The sequence below is a fragment of the Terrapene carolina genome, unplaced genomic scaffold (genome assembly GCF_002925995.2).
Source record: "Terrapene carolina triunguis isolate 2854851 unplaced genomic scaffold, T_m_triunguis-2.0 Scaffold35022, whole genome shotgun sequence".
NCBI classification, from domain to species: Eukaryota; Metazoa; Chordata; order Testudines; family Emydidae; genus Terrapene; species Terrapene triunguis.
Window position 1 is genome coordinate 9,442,946 of NW_020699373.1, and position 12,194 is coordinate 9,455,139.

The 12,194-nt window shown below is 46.5% G+C and overlaps 1 protein-coding gene across 1 annotated transcript in view; it reads left to right on the forward strand.

The window, feature by feature from the left end:
- The first annotated feature begins 571 nt into the window (after positions 1 to 571).
- The window catches only part of LOC113405300 (thioredoxin-like), a 13,050-nt gene continuing 1,427 nt past the window's right edge, over positions 572 to 12,194 (forward strand). The window contains exons 1-3 of the mRNA XM_026646361.1: positions 572 to 691; positions 6,233 to 6,292; positions 8,127 to 8,192. Of these exons, the coding sequence (XP_026502146.1) occupies positions 572 to 691; positions 6,233 to 6,292; positions 8,127 to 8,192 (246 nt within the window). The remainder of the gene's footprint in view (positions 692 to 6,232; positions 6,293 to 8,126; positions 8,193 to 12,194) is intronic.

Consider the following 12,194-nt stretch of genomic DNA (forward strand, 5'->3'; position numbering starts at 1 on the left):
AAACTAGGGTGGGGAAGGAGCAAGAAGGCTCACAAAGATGGACGCCTAGTTGTCCTTAAGAGGATCCAAGATGGCCACCAGATTATTTTGCCTTTACAAGACCATCATGTCTTTTTATTTTCATGCTGTATGTGCCTTATTTCATTCATCTTTTTCCTCTTTTGCAGTCTCCCTCTGCTTTTTCCTCTTTGGAGTGTACTAGTTACTATCGGAACGCTGATGTCATTGCTATGAGTGGGACTTTTTAACATCCAATTTTTATAATGGTTTGCAATCGATATTAGCAGAGCTTGTATCATTGCACCATGGTCTGTGAAAACAAAGGAGTTTCTATGATGATTACCATGACCATCTTATGGAGTGTGTTGTTGTGATGCTTCCCATATTTATATATTTGTGCTGTTTAATTTAACACAAATGAAAGTTAATCAGGGCTGAAGTGTAGTTCTCTCGTTAAACATTAGAAGAGTCCAGTAGAGCAAATAGTTTGTTTGTCATGCATTTGCCAACAATCTTCAGGTTGTTAAAACTTTATCCACTGCCTATGCAGCAACTCTTCCTTTTCACGCAAATGTGTTCATTTCAGAGTGAATTTGATGATTTTTTGAAGGCCGCAGGCTCCAAACTCGTCGTCGTTGACTTTTCGGCAAAATGGTGCGGACCTTGCAAAGCAACCGATCCTGTCATTCGTGTGAGTACAGTATTGCCATCCCATGCCACTCCCAGAATGGGGTGCGGGAATTGACATTGCATGGGAAAAAACCCACAAGGTCAGAGTCTGATGTAAATCCAGAACAACTCTATTGAGGTCAATGGAGTTACTCAAGATTTACACCTGTGTAGCTGAAACTCTAGTCCATAGAGTGTCCCTTTGACTTTTCTTTGCAGAAAGGGCCAGTGTTGAATTAGAAAGGAAGGCATTCACCACTCCATTGCATCCTGGATATATGATCTACATCCATGGGAGGGGACACCTATATTGTCCTTTGGACATAAAACACGTGCTCTGAGCCTTCAAGTAATTTTATAGGGAGAAAAGGCACAGCCTTGATTTCTGGAAGTAAAAAGATTGGAGCTCCTTCAAAATATGCCCCGTTCACTTGGGCAGTGTGGCTAGACCTGCTGCTATCCTCACTCCTCACCCTCTTCCCGGGTCCTCTCCATTTCTGAATTTGAACCAGCGTTACCTGTCTCCCACCTGAATTCATGGGGAGTTCTCTTCCTCTGAACACTTAGGGCTAGATTGTGCCTAGTTCTGCATAGGTGACACATGGGGAAAGAGTGCAGAATGAACCTGACTTCCCTTGTGCCCCTGCATGGGGGCAAAGCACAGTCTCAGGCCTTGTGTTCCCGCGGTGCAAGCAAGGACTAGGGGAGTCGAGGGCCTACAGCCATGCTAGAAATCCCATAAGGGATCGTGGGACAAAGGTAGAACCTCCCACCTGCTGTCCGGACCAGCGGAGCTGGGATGGTGTGAGAAGGTAAAAGAGTGTAGAAGCATCTGCCATTGCTGTGTGCACCCCCCGAGGAGAGGTACTACGCCTCCTGCAGACAATGCCGTCAGGAGCGGTGCACCTTTGCACACACCCTTCTGCACGCTGTAGCTTATAGCCCTGAATGAGAGAGCAAGAGAGAGAGAGAGAATGAGGCGCAGACCTAGGAGGCAGGAAGTTGTGGACCTGATGCAGGGTGGAATTGTATGGCCTGTGCTGTGCAGGAGGTCAGACTAGATAATCATTATGGTGCCTTCTGGCCTTAAAATCTATGAACTCCTGAGTTCTACTTCCAGCTGAGACATAGACCCCCTCTCTCTGGCAAACAGGGACAATCATACTTACCTATCTCTCTGTGGTGCTGTGAGGATTCATTAACCAGAGCTTACCAAGAACCCAGAAAATGAAGTCCTAGCTAGTAATATTATTCTAGTGACATTTACATTTCAGTGCTGTATAATTGTTCTGATCCTATGCCCTGATTCTGCAAAAGGATCCGCAGAGGCAGACCCCTGTGCCTGTGCAGAGTCCCACTGAAGTCAACAGACTGGTTCAGAGGTCCTCTCACACAGATTTGATTGCAAGAACTTGGCCCTCACTTGTATCGATCTCTTGGTTTTATCTGTGCAGCGCTCTTATCACTTAGAACAATTAGAAAGTGCATTAAGGACTCCAGGAACCCAAGGGCTCATAATAACCTACAGTGAAAATGTCTAATACCGGAAATCAGCAACAAAGTTAGATGGAGAATGTTTCCATCCATTAGAGACAACAGGCTTTTAGCAAAGCTCTTAAAGTGACACCCTGGCGTGGAAACATCTTAATGAATCAAAATCAGGCCCCATTGGTGGTTTTGCTGCAAGCTGTGGTAATGTTTAAAAAGCAATGATGTAAACAGTTATGAGACTGAGGACTGAGAAGCATAAACTCTTCCAAAAGAAAACCCTTCACTCTTTTGCACCTTGCCCGCCTGTGAGAGATGAAAACAAACAGAGGAATGCAGGTCACCAGTTCAAATCTCAGCCAAGGGGTCAGTCACTGATATTTAGTCCCATGTGCTGGTGCCCTACATGAAAGGAGCTGAGAGTCTCAGTCCAGTTCCCAGTGAGCAGGCGGGCACCTTACAAAACCCTCCCAGATGAGCATGCAGCTGTGATATTAGTTGGGGCTCAGCAGGCAGACAAAGGAGCCTCCAACCCTGCTGCATTGCTGCTGTGTGTCAGGAGTATCGCAACCAGGAAGCACAAAAACATCACTGTGCCAGTGCATGAAAAGGGGGCTTGAGCCCTTGTGAATCTGCTTTTTCTGCACTTGGACCAACTTTTCCTTGCCAGCCTTCACAAAGACCATCACTGCATTGGCACCGTTGTTGTCTCTCTGATTCAGCATGAAGATGGAACTACACAGGGAATGGACGAGGGATATGTCTACACAGCAGTTGGGAGGTGTGATTCCAAGCTCACGTAGACATACACATTCCCTCTCTACTCAAGCTAGTGTACTGGGGGTGGCTAGCGGGAGGGGCTAGCTGCCCCAAGTCTGAGCCTGGCGGAGACCCTAGGCAAGTACTCAGGCAGCCAGCCCAAGCTGCTGCTGATGCCGCCATGGCCACACTACTGTGTTTAGGGGCTAGCTCGACGAGAGCTAGCGTCTGCAGGAGTTGGGAATCACACCACTCGGCTGCTGTGTAGACATGCCCAAAGACTGATGGTGCGGGATTAGGGGAAAACTTATATTGAACAACCATGGGACAGTGAGGTCTATCGAACTGTTGAATCGTCTCCACCAAGGGCAATTATAGAAGCCCCGTCACTTTGGTCTTTTAATACTCGTCTCAACAAAACACTGGGAAATGTACTAGAGTGAACAACTCTTCCTTTACTTCATTTTCTCCAATGATGGCCTCTAAACAATGCATGATGACCATAGTGCGCTGCAGGGCATTACTGTAGGATATTGCAATACCTCCCTGTAAAGGAGGCCTGCACTGCCAGGGAAATGGACAGGATGATTTAATAGGGCTTCTCCCTCCTCTCTGTTTCTCTGCTCTGCCCTCCAACCCCAGAAGTGATCTCTCAGGCTCAGGGCTGAGGGCCATCGGTGAGTCAGAGTATAGAAGCTGACACTGCCACTGCCCGGGCTGTATTTGTTCTGTAGATAAAAGGGGGTGATGAGAGTCTTTCCACTACTATCCCACTGTGCGCTAGTTACTGATTGGGTTGCTTGTCTGGTCTGTTTCCTGTACTCCACTGCACAGAAGTCAGGAACAAAACACGTCTTTTTCAGGCTAAGCGTCCATGCCGGGGCTGCTGCTGAGAGACTCGCAGGTGGGACTGTCAGCAATTGTCTAGTATAGCCAGGACCGAGGTCTGCCCAGAGGAGGCCAGGATATTTGTTGGGGGCTCCACTTTTTCAGTATGCACAAGCCTGAGGACAGGATTTTACTGTTCAGTGAATACTCAAGAAAATGGATTCACCCGCACTGCTAGCACAGAGATGATGAAAACAATGGTCTCTGGGGATTTCAACAGGGAATTCTTTGGAGAATGCTTTATCTCATGTCATCCCGTGGGAATTAAAATGCTGATGGATTCTGGTTTGCCAATGGGTCTATTCTGATCCTTATTCTCACTCTACAAATAGCCCCATTAGCTTCATGGGGCCTGCTTGTGATGGGAGGAGCTACTCAACATGACTTGGCGTATCAGAATCTGGCCCAAAATGAGTTGCAAACAGGTGGGAGCAGAATCACCCATGTGCTCTGGCTGCTTTGCATCACTGAAGTGGTGCAAAGAAGTATAAATCTAGTTTACACAGCTCACTGACCCTTTATTAATCAAGATCCCTGACACCCGATCTCCCCTTCCCATGCAGGGTCAGGGATTTCCAGCTTCTCTAGAACTGACGAGGGTAGCTGCAGAATGTATTTTGAAACACTGGGGATTTTCTTGCCATCTTTCGCTTTCACACAGGGGAATGATGTTGCTCCGGATTTCCATACAAGGAAAAGCAAAAGAGACGTCTTCACAGCATTATAAACAACTGAGCGAGCAAGTGATGTAGGCTTATGTTAAAATCAGTGTCGGGACTTGTTCAGATGATTCAGTGTCTTTCCAGTGAAACACATACGGACGCTGCCTTGAAAGCTGCTCTCTGTGACCTGTCAGGCAGGATCACTGCCCGTGGAAGGAGGATGAATCTGGTGATGCCTGCTAGGAAGACAGCAGGCTAATGTCATATGATGGAGAATTAAGCATTCCCCCCATACACACACACAACTGTTGTTCTAATTGGCTCCCTGTGGATAGGTGCTGTGTTGCAGCCATGCTCATTTGTTGCTCAGCAACTGTTTTAATCAGGCAGAGTCTAATGAGAGGCTTGACCCACCAGCTATTAGCATAGAATGAGTAGCTAATAACATGAGAGAGCCCCCGAAGAGACTCCCTTTCCCTGGAACCTTCTAGTATGTCCTGGGAAATGGAGGGCGTGATTCAGCACGGCCTTACTCCAGCTTTACACTGGTGTCGCGCTGTTGCTGCCAATGGAGTGAAGCTAGAGCCTCTCACTCCTATCAGGGGTCTAAAAAGACAGAAGAGGAGGGCAAGTCCGTTGATTGGATGATGCTCAGGGGATGTAAAGCACCATGTGAATGCTAAGAGGCAAACACTGTCCTTCATCCCACTGTGCCTGGGCTTCATGCCACTGTTCTGGTTCCTCTGCACAGGGGAGAGGCAGGATCCCAGAAGTCTATGCAGTGGATTGCTCCACAGAGGATCCCTGTGTTCCCAGTGCAGGGGTTGGGTTTAGGGTGAGAGGGGGCTGAGCCAGGGAAGGGATGGGGATGTGACCAATGGCTCTGTGACTTCCTGGCCATACTGGACAGCCCGACAGATGGAAGTGGGGTTAGAGGGGCACAGCGGAAGCGACTGCAACCCTAATAACGCACTAGTGGCTGAGGAGTGGCTCCAGCGCCAGGAGAAAAGTCCACAGTCCTCCACGGCGCACAGTGCTGGCTGTGTGCTGCTGAGCCAGGACTTGCTCCAATCCTGTCTCTGTGAATCTGCTGGGACAGTGTACATCTCATCTACAGATGGGCTCTTCCGGTGAGCCAGGCAGTGGCTTCCGAACACCAGCACGTCTGGGGGTGTTTGGATCTGGCCGCTTGTATGAAATTAGTGGCCAAATGTGACATTTAGATCTGGGAGCAAATCCCTGAAGGCCGGAGGTTTGGTTCTGGTTCCCCTCGAATCGCTTCCAATATTTTCCCAGAATTTCTGGGTAAACGGTGGGCTGCTGACTTGAATCTAGTGCTTGTGAGAGAAGCCAGCGCTGGACTCCTGAACTTTCCTACCCCTGTAACAAGTACAGCACCGGCAGCAGCCAAGGAAGCTTCCCAACACGGCCCTGCCAATTTGCTTCAGCAACGACCCGGAGGCATCACATCTGGAGGGATCTAGGAGTGCAAGCAGAGTTCAGTTCCCAGCCCAAAGCAGAAAATAAAACCAATTAGGGGCACCCAGTGGGAAATCTCAGCGGAATGTTCATTCCATCAGAATGCACCATTTCTGGAGAGAATCCCACAGCCCTTCTCTGGCCATTACTAGATCTGTGATTTAATACGAAACTCCAACTATTTTTAATAGTGTAGCTTCTGTACTGGAGATATAACGCTGACATATTGCTATGCTTATTAATGGTACTTCAGCAAACAAGTGTATGTATTCCATTTATTCCTAAAGGACCTGGCCGTTCGGTATGACAATGTGATGTTCTGTAGTGTGGATATCGATCTGGCAGAGGTAAGCTATTGAACCCAGGTTAGTTGAAATCATGCTATTGAAATCATGTTCATGGTATAATAATAGTTAATGAATACCTGGCTTTTATCATCAGTAGCTCTCAAAACTCTTCACTGTCTTTAATGTTAGACCTTGATCTGTGCATTCAATAAGTAGCCCCTACTCACCTAAGAAGTCAGTCCCACTGACTGCAAGAGATTGCAAGATCTTACCTTCCATGTCCCTTTTGTCAAGAAAATCAGATATCAAAATACAATTCCATTTCCACAGAGGACATTAGTAGCTAGTGATTTAATATAGATTAGAAATGGGCCAAAACAGAACACCTGTGTGAAATGGCTGCCTACTCTCCAAATGTTGATCATTCAAATAAAATGGAACCAGATTCAGATCACCTTTGGTTTTGATCTTTGCCACATCAAAAACCTGACTGATTGTGTTTTGCAAAGCCAGCGCCAAACACAGCTTTGTCAAACGTGGCAGTACAGATAGGTCCTGATTTTGGAAGGACGTACCAGGCATTGACTTCAATGCAATTACTCCTGATTTACACAGGTGTCATTTAGAGCAGATTCAAGGCCACGTCCCTGATACCGATACTGTGAGTCACCAATACGGATATAGATAGTAAAGGATAACAAACTGCCGGCTTTTTGAAAAATCTTTGTCCTGAGATTTTTCATTCTCAGTGGTGCTTAAATTTAGAGCATCCCCCTTTATTTGCTCTGGAGGGTGCAGTGCCATGTCCTCAACTGCTGTTGTTCAGCATAGTTCCACTGAATTTAACGGCGCCACGCCAGTTTACACCAGCGGCAGATCTGGCACTGCACAGCCGATAGGGTGACCAGACAGCAAGTGTGAAAAATCAGGTGGGGAGGTGGGCAAGGGGGGGAATTGGTGCCTATATAAGACAAAGCCCCAAATATCGGAGACTATCCCTATAAAATCAGGACTGCTGGTCACCCTAACAGCCAAAGCAAACGAAGTCCATAGCATTTTACTAAAAATAGCGTAGGCTCTCCAGCTAATAGCAGAGATACCAAGTAGCCATAAAGGATTAGCTGGACATTCCATTGCCTCTTTTTAAAGAGCTGACATTTTATTTACCATGCTGTAGCACAGTGGTTCTCAAATGTTTGTACTGGTGACCCCTTTCACACAGCGAGCCTCTGAGTGCGACCCCCCCTTATAAATTAAAATCACTTTTTTATATATTTAACGCCATTATAAATGCTGGAGGCAAAGCGGGGTTTAGGTTGGAGGCTGACAGCTCACGACCCCCATGTAATAACCTCGCAACCCCCTGAGGGGTCCCGACCCCCAGTTTGAGAACCCCTGCAAGCACTTTCTGCCTTCATCTACAGCTGTGCAATATGGACATTTTCACATCAGCATATCAAAGAGCTAGAAAAATCTCAACAGCCCCTTCAAGCTGTTGTGCATATATCAAGTGGCAAGGTAAAACTATGAATAATGAAGTCCTTATAGGGGTTGTACAAGCAGCACAGTAGTGCAAACGCTCTCACTGACTCAATTGTCTTCAGCATGAATGACAAGCACCAAAGGCACCTTGCTGAATGCTTTGTAAGGCATTCTCGTGAGTAATCTTTCTGTGTACTGTGTGTTATCTTGCCACATAATAGCTCAACGGTACTATGCAAACAGCTTTTCTGGGTTTTTTTATCTTACAGGTGAATTTCCTGTATTTCTCTTGACTCATTCTTTATTATTATTATTATAGCTATTTGCCTGAAAGCATGCCCTTGGGTTTTAATGAATGGTTCTAGAACTAGTTTGACAGATGATTTTACAGGCATTTTTCTCACTTTTCTAGGACGTGGCTAATTCTTGTAAAATTATCGCCATGCCGACATTCCAGATGTACAAGAAAACGGAAAAGGTATTGTATAGCGACATAAATGATAATTGTGGGTCTTTGTTTTATTAGTATGACAGCAAAGGCTAATAACTGGCTCTATCCCTTCCTAATGACGACTAGGCCTGGTTCAGAAGGATTTCTCTGAAACTCCTGCCCACATTGCTGTGACGAAGTGGGAACGTTCTTAATGTTTTTTCTAAATACTGTATGGGTGCCTCCGTTTCCCCTATGCATTTTTTAAGTATATAGGTGGGGGGATAAGGGTGTGTGATTGTTGCATAGCCCTAGAGGGCAGGTGTGATGCCGTCTGCACAGAGAATGGCCGACACCCTGTCTCCTGGCAACTGATGGCTTGGGGCCCTCCCCTGCAAGGTGCCAACTGAAGGTGTTGGAAAACAAAGAGATCAGGTGGCCTCCTGGTCTGGGAAAATGACAAAAGACCAGAGGAGGGGCTGGAGGGAATGCCAGTTTGGAGCTGGCTGGGGAAGCGGAGGGAGGCCCAGAACCTGGGTCTGGGCTCCCTACCCCCCAAGATAGACCTGGCTGAAGGGTCCTGTTTTCTGTACCTACAGGTTCTGTTTTAGACTGTGTTCCTGTTGTCTAATAAACCTGTTTTACTGGCTGGCTGAGAGTCACGGTGAATCGCAGGAAGTGGGGGGTGCGGAGCCCTGACTCCCCCACACTCCGTGACAATTGCACTGAGTAAAAAGGCTTCTATTTTTTAAATATTTCAGGCTTTTGTGTGAAACGAGTGCCTAAGAAAATAAGTCCTTTTGCAAAAGAAAAAACTCAGCTGTGGGATTTGAGCCACATAGTTTGAGTCTTGATCTGAATTTTCCCAAAAATCTGGGGATGTTGAGTTCCAGAGTTTTGATTCAACCCATTCAAGAGTTTGGATCTAGAACCAAACATCTGCAGATTTCCGAAGCAGGTGGGGTTTTTCTCTGGGTCCATCTCTAGATCAGACAAGTGGGTCATTGTCACAGGGTGACTGGTCCCTGTGAATGAAGCAGGTCCAGTTCCCCTGTGCCAGAATAGGTGCTCCCAATTTGGCCACTTAATAGAACAGGGCAGCACCTGGGGTCTATAAAGAATCAGGGAGAGACCCAGTAAGAGGGAGTCAGAGGAGTCGGATTCAGCCAGGGGTATGAAAAAGCTCCCAGATACCAGGAGCACTGGAGGAGGTCCCGGAAGGAAGCCAAAGGTACTTCCTGGGGGAAGGCTGAATGCAAAGAGAGCATCCCCGCACCAGGGCTGGAGAGCTTAGAAGGCAGGGGAGCAGCAGAGGCGCTTATCCTCCGAGATCTCCAGGGCTGGAGAACTGGACGCAGAGGAACTAGAAGAGGGTCAGGGGGAAGTGAAGATGCACCTCAAACAAGAATGCTCCCCATCAGAGAGGCTGTAGGGGGTTCTTGCTGGGAAGAGTGGGATTTGAATCCACTGGGAAAGGCTGTGGTGGCTGTCCTCGGATAAGGACAGGAGAGGATGGACAGAGACTCCAGGTGTGGATCAGAGGTGCCAGTGTGTGCTATGTGGGACATCGAGGGATGAAATGCCTTAAGTTTTAATGACTACTTGCACTGGGGTGAGAAATAGACCATGCCTGGGAACTTGTTTGGGACCATTTGCATAATGGGACTGGTATATTATAAAGCAATCAGGGTATAATTGTGTCACTTTGAGCCTAAAGTGAAGTGACGGGGACTCTGAAAGGATAACCTGAGACAGTGCACATGTCATGTCATGACCTGCCGCAGGAGGGCGCTCCAAGTGGGACTGCCCTAGGACAGTCATCAAGTACTGTGGTCTGCCACAGTCCTGGCCTGCAACATCCCCATTTTGCCAGTCATGGGTCTCTCTCCGATGCAGAAGGTATTGTGAAGAATTGTGTTGAATTGTGTGGTGGTCTTCTAGCCTAGAAAAATGTGCATGGGTCAAGGGGCTACAATGAGAGCACAAAACTACGCGGATTTTGCGTCAGGCACTGAAGCCAGGTCTGTGGAAATGAGAGGCTGTAGCATGTTAAATCACTGTACTACGCAGCCCGGTGGAAAGTTCACAAGCTGGCTTTCAATCCTGTTTGCTTAGGGCAACCAAAACACTAGTGTTGGCATTGATAAAAGGAGATAGGCTAGAGGTATTTAAAATAATGAAGAATAGAGTGAAGGCTAATAGAGTGCTTCTCTTGATCCAGTCATAAAATACAGGGTCAAGGGATCAATCAATGAAATAAAGTGCCAAACCTACCCTTTGCAATTGCACTCCAAATTTTGTGTGGACAGATGCTCAGTTATTTGTGACACTGCATTTTTGCACATAGGGTTGATCCAGAGGCCACTGATGTCATTGGAAAGACTCCCATTGACTTCAGTGGGCTCTGGCTCAAGAGACTGATGGGTAGTAGTTAGATATGCAACTATGCAATTTGTGAGACCAGTTGCAATTTGCACATGCAAATCTGAGGTGCAAGGATGAAGATGGAAAAACTTGGTTGCAAAAAACTATGGGCATAATTTTGAGGCAGCTTTTGACAATTGGGCTAAAAAGACAACACATTTGAAGTGTGTAAAAGGGAATTATTTTTTCATCCGTTTAACCTGTTGAACACACTGCTGCCACAGGATATTATTGAAGCAAATAGCATAGTGATATTCTCACATGAATAAGTCTCTTATCCACAATGATATCCTGACAATGCACAGCCTAAGCTGCTTACCAGAGAAACTGTATCTGTATCCATGGTAAATTACTGCACAATTAGCTAGGTGAAATATGTGGGGTGGGGGGAGGTGGGTGTTCACTTTCTTCTGAAACATCCAGTTCTATGATGATCATAAGAAACAGGATCTCCAACAAGATGGACCATTTTGTCCTTTCATCCTGTCTGCATCGTGTTTTGTCCTTGTATGGCAATTCTGACTGATCTGCTCCAAATGTCATAGTGCTATTCCAAGACACAGTGTTTGGGTGTGGTGATTTGGGTGTGATCACAGGCACACAGACAGTCTGTAGGTGACTTGCAGGGAATGCATGGTACAGTTTTGGGATTCCAGAGCTAAGTTTGTCACAGAAGATTACCCCAAGGAGCTCTACCACAGGATCCCATAGCATACTGGGTGATATAACATACACATTATTTGCCTTTGGGGCTACAATGTACTATAATGCACAAAATAGTTCACATCCATTCACGTGGTTCAGCCAAGGTTTGGTCTATATCTAATATCCCCATCACAATGGTTTGTCCTATTAGTAGTCTATGTAACATCCTCTTGTGTTGTGGACCCCTCTGTTAGAAGACTGAATGCTATTAAAAAAGAACCAAAATGATTTGCTTTACAGATGGCATTAAATACAGTCCACTTTTTAATCCACAGATCCTCTCCTACCCCCTTATTTCCCTTTCCCTTTAACTTTGTAAAAAGGAACATGGAACTATTAAGTTGACTTGCTTAGTCAGCAAAACCTCATGTGATAGACTGTCACAGCTAGGTCAAAAATGGTTCTGAGAGCTCATGTAAGTCTTCTTGTTAAAGGTAAAGCATCAGACTCACTGAATACTTATAAAATAACTTAGATGACTATAGATGACTGAAAAAATATAGATTACATAGACAGAGAGGCTCACTGATCAATGGACAGGCCTCCTAGAAGTGAAGACAAGGTAGTTTTGCTTTTAGGGACCTGATTCAGCAAAACATTTAAGTATGTGCCTATTTCAGGGCCGGCTCTAGGCACCAGCAAAGCAAGCAGTTGCTTGGGGCGGCAGATTTGCAAGGGGCGCAAGAATCCAGCCTGGGAGCTGAGAACCAACAGGGGGCCCTGGGAGCTGTAGTTCCTTGGTTAGCTCCCTGCCTATAGAGCCAGCCCTGGAGCAGGGAAAGAACTACATTTCCCAGCATTCCCTTGGCCACTAGCAACAGGAAAGGGTGGGGGAAGGAGTATGGAACTGAAATCTGCAGCTTGCTGTAAATGGTAGGGCCAGAGCCAGCTCTAGGTTTTTTGCCGCCCCCCCCCCCCCCC